The sequence below is a fragment of the Aptenodytes forsteri genome, unplaced genomic scaffold (genome assembly GCF_000699145.1).
Source record: "Aptenodytes forsteri isolate BGI_AS27 unplaced genomic scaffold, ASM69914v1 Scaffold243, whole genome shotgun sequence".
NCBI classification, from domain to species: domain Eukaryota; kingdom Metazoa; phylum Chordata; class Aves; order Sphenisciformes; family Spheniscidae; genus Aptenodytes; species Aptenodytes forsteri.
In genome coordinates this window covers 1,680,708-1,695,774 of record NW_008795314.1, presented here as the reverse complement: position 1 = coordinate 1,695,774, position 15,067 = coordinate 1,680,708, and the positions used below count along the sequence as shown (strand labels likewise).

The 15,067-nt window shown below is 39.6% G+C and overlaps 1 protein-coding gene across 2 annotated transcripts in view; it reads left to right on the top strand.

Moving 5' to 3' along the window:
• Positions 1-15,067, top strand: part of TNRC6C (trinucleotide repeat containing 6C) — a 96,583-nt gene that overhangs the window by 65,840 nt on the left and 15,676 nt on the right. Inside the window, exons 6-15 of one of the 2 annotated variants that reach the window (XM_019472110.1) lie at positions 808-974; positions 1,643-1,747; positions 2,196-2,276; positions 2,917-2,974; positions 3,187-3,332; positions 9,948-10,121; positions 11,510-11,656; positions 12,128-12,250; positions 13,616-13,699; positions 14,017-14,248. In XM_019472110.1, the coding sequence (XP_019327655.1) occupies positions 808-974; positions 1,643-1,747; positions 2,196-2,276; positions 2,917-2,974; positions 3,187-3,332; positions 9,948-10,121; positions 11,510-11,656; positions 12,128-12,250; positions 13,616-13,699; positions 14,017-14,248 (1,317 nt within the window). The remainder of the gene's footprint in view (positions 1-807; positions 975-1,642; positions 1,748-2,195; positions 2,277-2,916; positions 2,975-3,186; positions 3,333-9,947; positions 10,122-11,509; positions 11,657-12,127; positions 12,251-13,615; positions 13,700-14,016; positions 14,249-15,067) is intronic. The other variant, XM_019472111.1, reaches the window with a different exon arrangement.

Sequence of the window (15,067 nt, the reverse complement as noted above, 5' to 3'; positions counted from 1 at the left end):
CTTCTCTATTCTTTTAAACTGAGGGAGTGGATATCTTCTTCAGCTAGTAAAACTGTTCAGAGGTTCAGGAACATCCTGAACTATTTACTGCTTTGCGATTCCTAACTAATGTTATTTGATAAAAACAGTCCATCTCTAAATGCCCTGATGGCTACAGTGCTTGTTTTAGACTTCTGTTTTGGCTGTGGTAGTCTTTAAGCTTCACTCCTGCAAAATACTATACTGAGAGAGATAGAAGGCCCAGAAAACCTGAACAGAGGAGCGAGAGTTCTTAAAATGAGTAATCTCAGCTTTAAACAGAGTAAACAGAGTAAAACGGAACGAGGTGACACAACCTCATCACTTAATGTAAAGTGTTTCCTGCAGCCCACGTGCTCCTTTCAGATCCCATTCTTCTGAGATGGGAACGAGTTTCTGACCGTTCGTGACCTCGAAATTTGGTTTTGTTTGTCGGAAGAATGTGGCAGCTAAAATGGTGAGATTCATTGAAAGCAAAATAGCACTTAACAAGTGTGTGGTCATACTTTTGGTTCCTTGTTCCTAGGAGACTGGAATGACCATGACCATAGATCTTACTTGTTCAGGAAAAAGAAAGACTTGCTGTTGCTGGACTTTATTTTCTACAAAGTATTTAGAGACCTTTTCTTTTTTGCTAGCTTCAGAGACGGAGTCCTTATCTTTTAATGCCAATTAAGCTACTTGATGAACCTCTATATCTCTTGAAAATAACTCAAATGTTAGCATACTGGATATGGTATAAAAGGAAATTGAAGCTGATTTTTCTTCTCCCTCTTTCCTTTCCTCCAGCTTCAAAATCTATGCAAGAAGGCTGGGGCAGTGGTGGGGATGAAGTGAATCTCAGTACTAGTCAGTGGGAAGATGAAGAAGGAGATATGTGGAATAATACTGCTTCACAAGAGAGCAGCTCCTCCTGTAATTCCTGGGGGAATGCCCCGAAGAAAGGACTTCAAAAGGTAAGACAAAAATAAAGATGCTGTCTAGAAAAGAATGGAATTAGTATAACATTTCTAGAATAAGTTGTCACAAATTTGTTGTTGCATTATACCTGAACTCTTAAATTAGACCTCTGACACCTGAACCCAAAGACAGCTTGCCACTACCGTGGTTCAAGTACAGCCTACCTGCTTACAGGGGAAAGTGGGAGATCTTTGACTTTAAGCATGTCAGGTGCTTCGGGAGGTTTTGTTGTTGTTGCTTTTGTTTTCTCTGAGTTTTATAAGCTTCCATGTATTCTGAAGAAATGATAATGTATTAACAGAAACAGAAAAAGCGTTAAGGGGGTTTTCATACGCTTTCTGTTGTGGTAGAAAAGCGAACAGTAGTTTGTGATGTAGTGGTTCAGCAAAAAATATCTATTTCCTATTTGTGAGGAACAAACAGATAATTTTAAGGTCTGTACTGGTATGAGAACAAAGCAAATTTGTGTTAATGCCGCACTCAACCAAGAACATAGACAATTATGTTAGGAAGTTTTCCATTGCACAGTCTTTATTTCAGGACAAGGCCAGGCTGTAACTTAAAGGAATTGGGAATGCATTTAGCCAGTTTGTTTGTTATTCCATTAGCCAACAGTTAGGCCAGTGATTTGATCAAGTATGGTTGTTTCTTGTACTGTCCGCAGCCCAAAACAAATCCACGCTTGTCCCTTGGTACTTTCTGGAGAACTGAAAGGAAGAGGCTTCTTAAGGATTTTGTGATAGAAAAGCTGCACAGAGATCTTTTAAAGGTGTTTATCTAGACGCTCTTGTTTGTTTTTAAGAAAATACACTGAGTAACGTTCTTAACTTCAAGGTTGCAAACTCGTTTTTGGGAATGTTTTTCAGGAAGTGTTGTACTATTTCAGAATCTTTGATTTCATTATGTTTTTCTGCCAAGGATTAAAATGAAATACTTAAATTCAAAGGTGGCTTTAATTCAGTGGTCGACAAATCAAATACTAAATAGTACACTGAACACCTACTCAGCTGAGATAAAATTTGTACACTTTGTGGGGGAAGAGAATCGTAGTTATGTTGTTCGGAGGGTTCTTCAATACTTTCTAAATTAATGTACTAATATATCTTTCAGTAGCATGTATTATTAATAAGAAAGACTTACCATGTATTTTATGTACATCTCACTAGTATGAATATGGGAACCAGACCATTAATGGAATCTCCCATTTATTTACTAAGGGCATGAAGACATCTAGCAAGCAAGATGAGGCCTGGATCATGAACCGTCTGATAAAACAGCTCACAGACATGGGCTTCCCTGTGAGTAGTGTTCATAGTTAGCACACCAGTGGCTAAGCTTTTGTAGCTCGTAGTTCTGACTTCCGATGTTTCAGACTGTAGCTACAAAAAGGATCTTCAGTCTCTTCTTCAGGCCGGGAAGTAGTTCTGTTACCTGCATCTAGACATTTACTCTAATGTCAGAAATCTACCGTAAGCTAGTAGAGTGCTCTCTGAGATTACTTGATGATATACTTTGTGTGATGACATTTATAGATCTTTTGAAGTTCAGAGTTTTATAACAATAGGTGTTAACTTTGAACTTCAGTAATAATTCCACTCCTGTTCCCCTTTTCTTATTAAACAGGTGAAATTAGAGTATAGCTGTATTTTTAGAGAAAGGCATGTCATAGTGATACTTAAGCCTTCCATAGAAAACAGGTAGAAATTTAAATAGAACAGTACGATTTGACCTTGTAGAACTGGTACTTACTTGACAAACTGAAACTAACTGAATTGTTGTGGGAATTGGTAAAAGCAGAAAAAAATGTGCGCAGACATTACTTGTGCTGCTTAGTATATATGAAATCCAGTATTTGAGATATATGTGTTTTCTCAGCTTGCTTTGAAATCATATAAGCATGATTACTTTTTCTCTTAACATAATCCGTTTTTTTGACAGAGAGAGCCAGCGGAAGAGGCCTTGAAGAGCAACAATATGAATCTCGATCAGGCCATGAGTAAGTATTTGTGTAACTACTTTTTTTTTTTTTCTTTAAAGCAACACAGGAACCATTCATGATTCTGAGAGTTTGATCTTATCCAGATATATTTGATAATATTCATTTTCTTGCTTTTGCTTTTGTAAGCAAGACCTACTTCTCTGACCTACTGTTGGCAAATTCACTGTCTTTGCATCACCTTTTTCAATACATTTCCCCTGTCTGTGAAGGTGCTCTGCTGGAAAAGAAGGTGGAAATGGACAAGCGTGGAATGGGAGTGACCGACTATAATGGAATGGTCACCAAACCCCTTGGCTGCCGCCCACCACCAATCTCCAAAGAGTCTTCCATGGACCGCCCCACCTTCCTTGACAAGGTAAGTTCAGAAATATGAATGTGATTTACAAGTCAAAACTGTACACAGTATAGAAATACTGATGATTTCCACTGTCTGTTGAGAAAGCTGTAGAGAGAAATGTCATAGATAATTACATACTAGTTTATTCTTTTTCTTCTCTTTTAATCTTGTGGGGAATTTAGTCCTTGTGGAAAGGACCAATGATTTGATTACCACATAGAAATAAACAATGGTCATCCCCAGTGTTACACTTGAAATGAAAACCTACTAAGGAATCAGTAATGCAGTGGAACTAGAAATGGGAAAAACAAAGAAACGGAGTGCAGAAAGCCTTTCACTCTGTAAGAGTCCAGAGAGTCAGTCACCCTTGCCCAGAGTAACGATCAGGCACGACCAAGGCCAAAATCTTCAAGAATTAGGCTCCTAATTCCTGGTTTAGTTTTGAGTTCCTTATAGATTTCGGTGAAAGTTCAGTACTTAAATAGGAGTGCGGAGCTGAGGTATTTTTGTTAAGTCAAAGAGCAGACGCGCACAGTCATAAATAGCTTCCCCAATGAGCTTCCTTTTCTGTGATCACGTATGACAAATTTTCCAGCACCATTTAATGACTGAGGAGAAGGCTCCAGAAGTTCCTGGTGTCTAAGATTTGAAGTGCCTAAAGAAAAGGATGTAGGGAAAAGTGCAGTGAGATCTTCAGTAGGAAATGAGATTTACAACTTGACATGAAGTCCTACAAAGAGACCCACCAAATCATCTCAGAATCTCCCCCAAAATAAAGGAAAGAACAGTCTCTGGTGCCATTCTTTATTTCACAGGTTATTTGAAATATTCATGAAGGGGGTGGGGTGGGGTGGAGGGGTGGTTCTGAATGCAGAAATCAATAGTTTTCACAAACTGTGCTGAAACCAATTCATTTTACATAAGCTGTTTACAGGATGTGAGACAGTAATGACACCTAATCTTGTTAACACAGACTGTATTAAAAACTTTACTGACCCTGAATAACGATTATCTTCCCAGTTTCCACCCTGTGTTTTCTTATAGTCTTAACTATAGCGTTATCCCTAAAGTTACGGTTTGTGTTGTGACAGGTTCCCAGGTGTTGCACTAAGAAAATTAGCGTGGCACTATGCTAGGACATCTGATAAATACTGACCTTTAAATGACAACTATTACTATTTCTGCTGTCATCACAGTCTAAACAGTTTGCTGAGTTTTAGTGCTGGTAGGATGCAAACTGTAAACAACTTAATTTGATTAAACACAAATGCATCTTACATAATTCTGGGTTATTTATACGAATAAGGAAAAATTAGCATCCATATAAAATTTGCTTTAGAGGGTCCTTGCATACTAAAAGTTTTTCTGGTAGTTCAAATGCTGCCCCAGTGCTGCGTAATCTAGTGTCATGGCAGTTTTCTCCAAAGATTATAGATTAGAAAACTGCTTTTCTGCTTTTAGGGGGAATAATAACATTTGTTCTTTCTGGGCTCCCTACTTACATCGGAATGATGTGGTGTCCATTATGTTGTTGTTCCCTAAACCAGACTAAACTGCTTATGTATTTCCTACAATGTAAGGCTCAACCTGGCTCTTCTTCCTTCTTTTTCTCTTCCTGCCACGTAAAGTTCATTCTTAACTATGGCAAATCTATTTGTTTATGGCAAACTTTAATGAATATGTTAATTAAAAGATCTCTGTCCTGATGAAGGTCACAAAATTAATGCATGCATGCCAGTTAACCTTTTCTTTTCTAGGATAACAATATCTTGAGCAGTAAAACTTTTGCCAGAGAGGTGCCTTATGTGCATCATAATGCATAATTATGGAAACATATGTTAAACACAACTATTGAGAAGGGAGTACTAAAACCATTAATATTCATACAGCAAGTAAAATCTGCCAGTCTAGGCATAATCTGTCACAGTGACTTTCCTATAACAAAGGAAATAATCCCAAACTATATTTGTTAGCTATCAGAGTGTTGAGCAACTTGCTAAGTGAATTAAACAAATACAGTTTCTACTCTAAGAATAGATATCTTTTTCCAAAGAAATTCTTTCCAGATTCACAGCTCTAGGAGTTGCTACTAGAGCAACTCCTCTTCTCCAAAACCTTTTGGCCCTTTGAGGTACTATTTCAGAGCACGAGCCTGGAGCTGTCTCGCTTCCTGCTCCAGGTCATCCTTGGTCGGTGAACAAGCTCTCTGCACAGCTGCACGAAGCACTCCAGCCAGTGTTCCTTATTTTACTTACTGTCTTACCAAGTCATTATCCTTTTGCTTGGCTTTGCCGAGTCTTCAGTAACTTATGTGAGGTTCCTCTTCATGAAATTGTAAGCTGGGTTAGTGTGCGCATTGCTACCGCTCAGCTGATTCTCTCAGCCTCTCCGCTCACCTGAGTTGAGTCTCCATGATTTTTTTCCTGCATTTTCTCTGACAGGTAAAGCCAGCACTTCTTTTTTTTAACCTTACGCATTTGAGGAGAGAGAATATTCAGCCCTGACATTTGCTTCTGGACCCGTTAAACTCCCTGTTCTCTCTGGAGTAGTAATGGTCTGTGCAACTAAACATCACCTTTGAATGTTTGCTTTTACTTGTTCCTCAGTGCTTGCTGCAGATACTCTTTATTCTGTGTCACACTGAGTCAATCTTTGGCACTCAGTGCTTTGTTAATTGTATTATTTTCCAGGATGTTATCTTGCCCTGTAGCACCATAAAAGGAGAAGGGAGAAAATCCAGTGGCTTCGAGGAAATAAAGATCCAGCCTAGCAGTACCCTGATACGTGATCTCAACCACATTATCTTATACTTGGTGGCGAGCATGCTGTACTTAGGTATCAGGTTTGCTTGAAGATGTTACCTGATGTCTTCTGGAGTCATCAAATTTGTAAGAAAAGCATGTAAGATTTTCCTGGAAGCATCCTAAAAAATATCGGAAATAAGCCCAGAGTGCTTCAAAGGATCTTTTCTTAAAGTCTAGGGATTTGGCTTGGGTATCGCTCCTGAGTACTGGGACTCAAGTTTGGTGTGTCTTCTCACTGCACCTATCAAGGGTTCTTCTAAGCTCAGAAGAAAAACATGGTGGTTTGCTGATCTGCGCTGACCAGCCTGTAATTGAGTCTTGAACCACACAGAGACATCACTTAATTTCTTAGCACAATCAGATGCAAGTGTTGAACTCTGGACCCCATTGTATTAGATGTATGTGATGAAAAGTCAGGTACGCCCTCTGAAGAGAAGTAACATCAGCCTGCTTTGGCATTAGCTCAATCTTGCCTTCTGCGACGCTTCTATTAGTTCTGTGGCAGACTCGTTTTCCCTCCTGCTCTCCTCTATTTTTGGATTTTTTTTATGCTTTCTCCCATACTGCCAGCAGAGTCCTGTCTTCCTTCCTTTGCCCTGATGCTGCTTCCAGACTTTCTCCCAAATTCTTGAGCATATAGGAAACTGTGAAATTCTCACCTTACAAATTAAGTCTCCTTTTCACTACTGTCTTATTCATTGATCAGCTCTTCTTCTCTACTATTGAGAAATCCAGGTCTACAAGTCTTGATGCCTGTGTGCTGCAATCATGTTCTTCCAAAAATACTCTGACTAGACTTTCTCCTTGTTTCTAATTCCAGCATAGTGTTTGTTGGGTTTTTTTCCAACCTCGTCCTTCTGATCCCAGTTGTCTCTGGTGAGTGTGACTGCTTTTTGTCTTTGGGAAGATTAATGAGATATTTTATCTTTACGCAGAAACACTTGTGTAGGCCTTGCAATTAGATGATGATCACTAGAATTTTAAGGTTGACTTCTAAATTCTTCTTCTGTCCTCCATCTCTGCTTCCTGTGATCCAGTGATTGTTTCTTTTTGAACTTCCAAATTTTGAAACCTCTTCCATATTCCCATGTTTTCAAAATTAAAAATACCAATGATGAGTACTTCTTCTGAGTATTGCATTTCCTGCAAGTCTCTTTGCCTGTACCTAACTCCTGTCAGATTTGAAGAGAACTTACTTTGAGGTGAGATTTTATTACTTTAACTTCCTCTTTTGGGAAAGGTTTTTTTCTGTTTTAAGAAGTATTTTCTACTAACTACTTCTGTAACTGACTTTGTATAAAGACCTCTGGCAAATTCATCAGCCTCGCATCTGTCTGTTGGGATATTTTGATTCATGAAGTGGCAGTTGTTGGCAGGTGACTGCCAAAGTGTCCAGGAATCCTCTGCTAAGTTGTCCATATCTCACAGGGCTAAAAAATCTTTGAGTAATGCCACTTGCATTCTGTCATATTTGGTACATGAGACTATTGTGAGAGACTTTCCGAAGTCCTAAAAGTAACGTATTGTTGAGCAGCAGTGTGGTGGTTTGTGTTGGATAACTGTAGAAGGAAGTACTGCTACCGGTAGGATTTTACAGTTGTGTCAAGTCCCATCAAAAAAGTTAAATGCAGTGCTGGATTGAGCATAATTTTGACGATTCAGATGTAGAGGATTTGTTTGATTGATTAGCCTGAGGGAGAAATGTAACATAAATTTGTAAGAAAATCACTGAAGAGGAAAGGTTAGGTAGAAAAGCTTATTCTTCAGGAAACAATTATTACATAAAGAGCCTGAAAAATAATGGATCACAAACCATTGTCAGCAGTAGAGGTATCACCTAGTCTAGGTTGAGAATGTCTGAGGAGTACTTTATGTTGACCGACTAAAATACTTTATGTGAAATGAATTGATTTCAGCTCCACTTACAGAGCACAGATTTGTGCAGCACAGTTGGTACCTTACGATAAGTTCAAATTAAAAAAAATAGAACAAAATGAATGTGAACAATGTGTTATAAACTTGCTACAAAAGACATTTGCTGCAGTTCAGCCAAGGAACACACTTGTGAAGGTGGCCTTGCAGCAAGAGTCCGCCTGTTCTGGAGATTAGATGCCTGAGTCTCCAGTGTGGCTTGTCCTCCACCGTCCCTGGCACTGCCTATTTCCAAAATGAGAAAAAACAGTGTCAATGAGACAAGACTTGAGTAAATTTTGAAGGCAGGGAGGGATTGCATTGGTCTTTCATGGTCAATAGGTCTGTTCACATAGGAAACAATGGCATCTGAAGGAGAGAGCACACACGAAGCTTGACATTATTTTCCCTTTAAAGGGGGAAGGGTAGAATTGTAAACATATGTCTGTGATCTAAGGAGAAATCCTTGAACCTGTTACTGTCATGCAAGCTGCGGTTGTTTGTGGAGTGTGACTGATGTCCGGTAGAATGTAAAATATCTTGAGCTGAAAGGCCTCGGGGATATCATTAGAAAATGTCAGTGTCCCCCTCAGGATAGTCAGATAGCATGTCAAGTGTCACTTTGCCTGATAGTAAAGAAACTTTTTCTTTGCATCAAAGGAGAGCTGTTGAAAATGCATTTTTCAGGATTAACTTAGCACATAAAATCTACCGAGCGTGCTTGCTGCATTAGGTCATTTGTTTGGGTATCTGGTTAGCGGACTGGGCTGCTTTTTTAACAAAGGAGGTTTATCAGTATCTCACAATCTTCTGGGGCATTGAATTTATTGGTTGAAATAACCTAGCTCCTCACCTATTTAAAAGCCTTTCTCTGCAATGAATACATTGCTTGAAAAACACCAGTCCAGCACATTGCAAATTAAAGATTTTTCACTCTGCCTGTTTTTGGAGCTGTACTTTGTACACAGTGTTATTTGATCATGCTTGCCGCAGGCTTCCCAGACATCAAAGCACAGTTTGAGATAGAACTCGGTACCCCACTGTAATACTAGCTAGATATCTACCTGTTTGACTGGGGATTATATGCCTTGCTGTTTGCCCCCTGCGGGGGCTGCCTTCTGTGCATCGTATCCATGTTCAACCATGGTTCCTTACAGCCTGGTTATCAGAGGGGGCTCCTTATGTCTTGCTAAAATCTGCCTCCTCCTGGGGGACGTTGAGGCAGTGTCTTAATTGCTTTCCTAGGAAGGCTACACAGACAACATTATCATTATTGTTTTTAAGTATTTTTGTGTTCGTTGGGTGTGTTAGAGTGTAATGTTTCATAGTGGATAATAATAACTCAGTGCTACGTGAATATTAAAAGAGGCTCATGTGTCTCAGTTAGGAAAGGGGATTAATGCGAAAATGCTTTTTTTAAGAGCAGAGCTATGATGTAGAACCAAATACAGACTGGTGTCAGATAAGCTAATCTGGCCTTTCCCAAGTTCTGAGTTAGCAAAAGCGGTGTGTCCTATGTCTGTGCTCCGCTGCTGAGAGTTTACCAAATGAACAAAAGACTTCCCTGAAATGTGCTGGATCTCTTCCCTTCCACCTTTCAATCTGGTGGAGAAGAGAGGAGAAAATCTAAGGGGGGAGGAGGAGATGGCTGCATGATAGCTCTGCGATCGGTTGCTAGAATCTCTCCTTCTGGAGAGGTGGGTGAGGGTGGTTGTGCATTTGTGGATTAAGTGCAACAAAGTAAAGAAAAACAGTACCTTAATCCTATTTCTCTCTTTCTTCTCCCTTCACTCCATACTTTTCATTCCCTGTTATTCATACCTTTTTTTTTTTTTAAATATTTTTATTCATCCATGCCCTTTTATATTTCCATGGGACACTGTTTTGTGTGCTGTCTGCTCGTGGGCACCGCACACAGCTCACCCTTTCTTTCTCCAATCAGGATGGCGGCCTAGTGGAAGAGCCCACTACTTCACCATTTTTGCCTTCACCAAGCCTGAAGCTCCCCCTTTCAAACAGTGCACTCCCTAATCAGACCCTGGGCGGGATTGCCTCAGGGCTGGGCATGCAAAACTTGAATTCTTCTAGACAGGTAAGGCTGTTGGGGGAGATCCCAAGTTGAATTTCAGCTCTCTTGGACTCGCTGCTAGTGCCCATCACTTCCCCGGGGAAAACGGTGGTTTAAACTGAAAGTGTGTGCAACATCTTTGTTCACGTGAAATATCAGCGGAGAAACTACCTGCTGTGTAAACGTTTCACGTTATAGGACATAAAACAACTGGTTAGTTGTAATTAGCCTGCTAATTACACGCATCCATTGAGAAGAGACTGTAGTATTATGGATTTATACCACTGAACCATGGTATAGCTCTGCCTTGATTGATGCGAGGTTTCTTTTTTTTGAGGCGTTGCTAATTGTCACAGACTCCAAGGCAGAGACATTCCTCTAATTCATCTTTCCTGGCTGGCATAATTATTCAGTGATGAGATGGGTGAGAAGTGATGGGGGCTTTTTTCTTCCTGCTGTAAGTGTCAAGACAGCTCATAGCTTTGACAGGTGGTAAGAAAGAAACTGTGCTTCTAGCACCTCTGGTCAAAGAGAGCATTGTGGCAATAGGGATGTTTTGGCCCCTGGGTAGAACATGCTGAAAGAGAAAGAAGAGGAAAGAAAGGGAAAGGAGGTGGAGGGGAAGGTTCATAAACACCACGAGGCTGAGAGGTCATAAACTACTGTTGATTATGAAAAGGTTATTTTTGCCATATAAATTGAAGTTCCAGCAAAAGATAAGAAATAACAACACAGAAAAACTCTATGTATCATTCTATGGTGGCGTTTATTACGTATGTTCTTTTTAAGTTAGTTTTCTAAAGGCAATACTTGTCCAGCACTTACAGCCCATTAAGCATATCTTTCAGAACTGGAGACTGCACTAATAGCATGTCCATTATCAGTAGCTTTGTAAAATGACTAAGCATAAAAACTGCCTAGATAATTTAAGGATTGGGATGCTGTGAGTTTAATGACCCCATTCTCCTGTCCCTTGCTACACAAATACAAACATTTTTGGCAAGTACTTTTCATTGTTCATCTTGTGACCCTCTGGGGTTATGCATCCTTATAAAAGCGATCTTCAGCTTCAGCTACCTTTTGTTCAGACATCTGTACAAAGTTTTCGAGGTTTGGGATGTTGTTGGGTACATGGCGATCTTTGCCATGCCTGATTCTAAACCCGATTGTCAATACAGTCTGTATGTACTGGGTTCTTTATCCGTGCCTGTCATAATCACTGAGGATAAAGACTGCACAGATAAGTAACTTTCAGGTTATATGTTGAGTGATGTCTCTAAATGCCAATGTCTCTCTTGTCCCGCTGTAGATACCGAGTGGCAATCTGGGTATGTTTGGCAATAGCGGAGCAGCACAAGCCAGGACCATGCAACAGCCGCAGCAACCGCCAGTAACCTCTTAACCCGCTGTAGATACCGAGTGGCAATCTGGGTATGTTTGGCAATAGCGGAGCAGCACAAGCCAGGACCATGCAACAGCCGCAGCAACCGCCAGTGCAACCTCTTAATTCATCCCAGCCTAGTCTTCGTGCTCAAGTGCCTCAGTTTCTATCCCCTCAGGTTAGACAGCACTTCCACTCCTGGAGTTTTCCCTTTCCCTGGAACTCTTCCATATGCACTCTCCTTTCCATATGCATTCTGTCATACTCCTGAGGCTTTGCAGCTACTGTTGTCTGGCCGTGTCTGTGTTGATTTATTCACTAGCCAGTAAGCGTGTTACATGTGTAAGATGTTCTCGTGTGTAGACTCTGTACGTTATCTGTGTGGGCACATTCTCTTGTTCCTTTTTGCAAAAAGTAGTGTTTCTAGAGAGCCGATGAGTTTGTTCTCAGCTCTTTTTCTATACATGGATGTTTGAGTATGGTTATTAAGATTTGTATTAGAGTCTCATTAACTCTTTGGTAGTTCATGGTACTACTTCTGATAATAGTAATATTTTCCAGCTGATGTCTTATGACTCTTATTAATGGCTTACACAGTTGCCAGTGTTAAAAGTAAATGTACAATGTTTAATACACTGCTCTTTCTTAGGTTCAAGCACAGCTTTTGCAGTTTGCAGCAAAAAACATTGGTCTCAGCCCTGCACAGTTAACCTCGCCAATTAATAATCCTCAGCATATGACGATGTTGAACCAGCTCTATCAGCTGCAGCTGGTAAGTTAAAAGACATGGCAAATAAGCTCTAAACCAGAATTGAAGGCATGAAGAGAAAATAAGGGAATGGCTAACTAAATTTTTAAATGGACATGACAGATCTTTAAAACCAGATGCTGATTTCTTTGGTAGAGTTTCTTTTCAAAGAAACAAAATCATGTTTTTTGCCTCGGGCTTTATAAATAGTCATTTGTGGAATAATTATCCTTCACAGCTGATCAGTGGAACTAAAAAAGTCAGTTGTCTTCGTACTGGTATGAGTAGCACAGTATATTCTCAAAGAGCACTCATCTGTGTATTACATGCCAACGTATGCAACTGATTGACCAACTGGGAAATTTGTGTCGCAACACAAGAAGAGAGAAATCTTGGCAGTGCTGGTCCCCTGAGTTACCTGGAGAACTTCCTTCAGTTGCCTCACTAAATAATAAAGTGTAGGGTAAATTTGCTGTAATTAATGGAATGTATATTAAACACATCGTGATAAGAACTGCTTGTTTTTGAAAAGTTGTGTACTTTTGCTATATTTGCAAATTTTACATATATGTATATATGTGTGTGTGTATGAAAATATTTAATTGAATTTTATGAATATTTTTAAAAGAGATACTGCTAACATTAAGTCAGCATTTGCTAGAGTTAAACATAAAATTGAGGATGACAGACTAGCTTAGTTGCTGATCTCAATGTGCTAGTCAAACTCTTTTGTTAGTAACAGTGTTTGATACTGTTGTTCATTTCTGGTTATGTTTCCTAGTTTTGAGGAGCACAGCATTCATCTCATGCCATGGTAATAATTGAACAGTACCCAGCTACTTGAAAAAATATATGTACAGGACTTCTTTGGATTTTAAATTCACATGTTTCAGAGAAACACCATGAAAAAAAAATTTACTGCCCAGTTAACCACATTAACATTGTGGAATTTTTCTGGAATAAAGCAGCACAACTGATTAAATACAGAGTGTTGTCAGAACTCAAAATGGCCAAACCAAAAATAACTATTGGTATTTATCCTATTTGTATGGTATTATAAAATTCTATTTTAATTTTTGCTTTGTCTTACGATTTTTTCAGAAAAAAAAAGTTCCTATCTTTAATGAACACTTACTGCTCATAAACTTACTCATCAGGGTTTTTTATTGACATGTTTGGTTTTAAAAAAACCTAACGAACACTGGACTTAAACAAATGTATTTTAGAATACCTTCCTAACAAGATTGTTACTTTTGCTTCATTAACTGTTTTCAGAAAACTCCAGCGTTTCTGTCTTTTCTATTTTATAACGTACCAGAGCAGTTCAAGCAAGCTTGTTCAGCTCATTGTATATGTTAGGACCTCTGACCTCTCATTTCTGTCTTGTAGGCGTACCAACGTTTACAAATCCAGCAGCAGATGTTACAGGCTCAGCGTAATGTTTCCGGACCCATGAGACAACAGGAGCAGCAAGTAGGTTTGCCTGCCAGTTCAGTCTCTCCATTAGACTTTGGTTTCAATGGCTTAAAGAGATTGTACTACATTATGCAAAAGCAGCTAAAGCATCCTTAGAAACAATAATATAGTGCATGGCTTGAGTATTGAAAAGGAAAGAGTGCTAGAGTAATAAAGCTATTTCACAGCATTCAGTTATTGGAGGAAAGCTCTTCGACCCTTAATTTGGTTTATTTGTAAAGAGATCTATTGTGTTATTTCATTGTAGAGAAAGGCACAAGAAATCTAGTGTCTTTTTGTTCAATTGAGCGTTTATTGATTCTTTTTCTTGCCAGGTTGCACGTACAATCAATAACATGCAGCAGCAGATCCAGCAGCACCAGCGCCAGCTGGCCCAGGCCCTGCTTATGAAGCAGCAGCCTCCCCCTCCACATCTATCTTTGCACCCCTCTGCAGGCAAATCAGCCATGGATAGCTTTTCACCCCATCCCCAGGCTCCCGGCCTACCTGACCTGCAGACCAAAGAGCAACAGTCTTCACCGAACACCTTTGCTCCTTACCCTCTCGGTGAGCGTCCTTCATTAAAGCAGTTCCGTATGAAAAAGACAGAGGGAGTATATTTCATTATTTCAGCACCTAAATATTTTGCTCTACGATATAATAAATACAGAAATACAAAAGATGTGTTTATTAAATAATGTTGAAATGCCTCAACAAAATCATGGGACTACATGCCTATCTGGTAGCTGTTCAGGTGGGCTGTATTTGCTCATCTGTGCTCTGCCTACAAATATCAGAACAGAAGATTTGCTTAATTAACTATCTACGTATGTTGCTATTTATGAACTAAATATATATTAACAGCATCATGTTGTAAAATACACAAATGTCATTGATAAACAGGAATATCGTCTGGAAGTCATGCAAAGTCATCTTTCCACTCTAATAAGCACTGGTAAGGGCATCAGTTTTGGTCAGTGTATTTTGAGAAAGATACAGATCAGTTTGAAGGAATGCAGAAAAAGTGTTGTGCAGATGATTAGATGTTGGCCTCAACTTGGCCTCAGGTTGCGCCAGGGGAGGTTTAGATTGGAAGTAAGGAAAAATTTCTTTACTGAAAGAGTGGTTGAACATTGGAACAGGCTGCCCAGGGAAGTGGTTGAGTCCCCATCCCTGGAGGTATTTAAAAGACGTGTAGATGAGGCGCTGAGGGACATGGTTTAGTGGGTGGTGGTGTTGGGTCGATGGTTGGACTCGATGATCTCAGAGGTCTTTTCCAACCTCAATGATTCTATGATTCTATGATTCTACGTTTCAAAAACATGACTGCTAAGGAAAAAGTGAAATCCTCTGCTCAGTTTAGTCTAAAGAGAAGGCTTAAGAGAC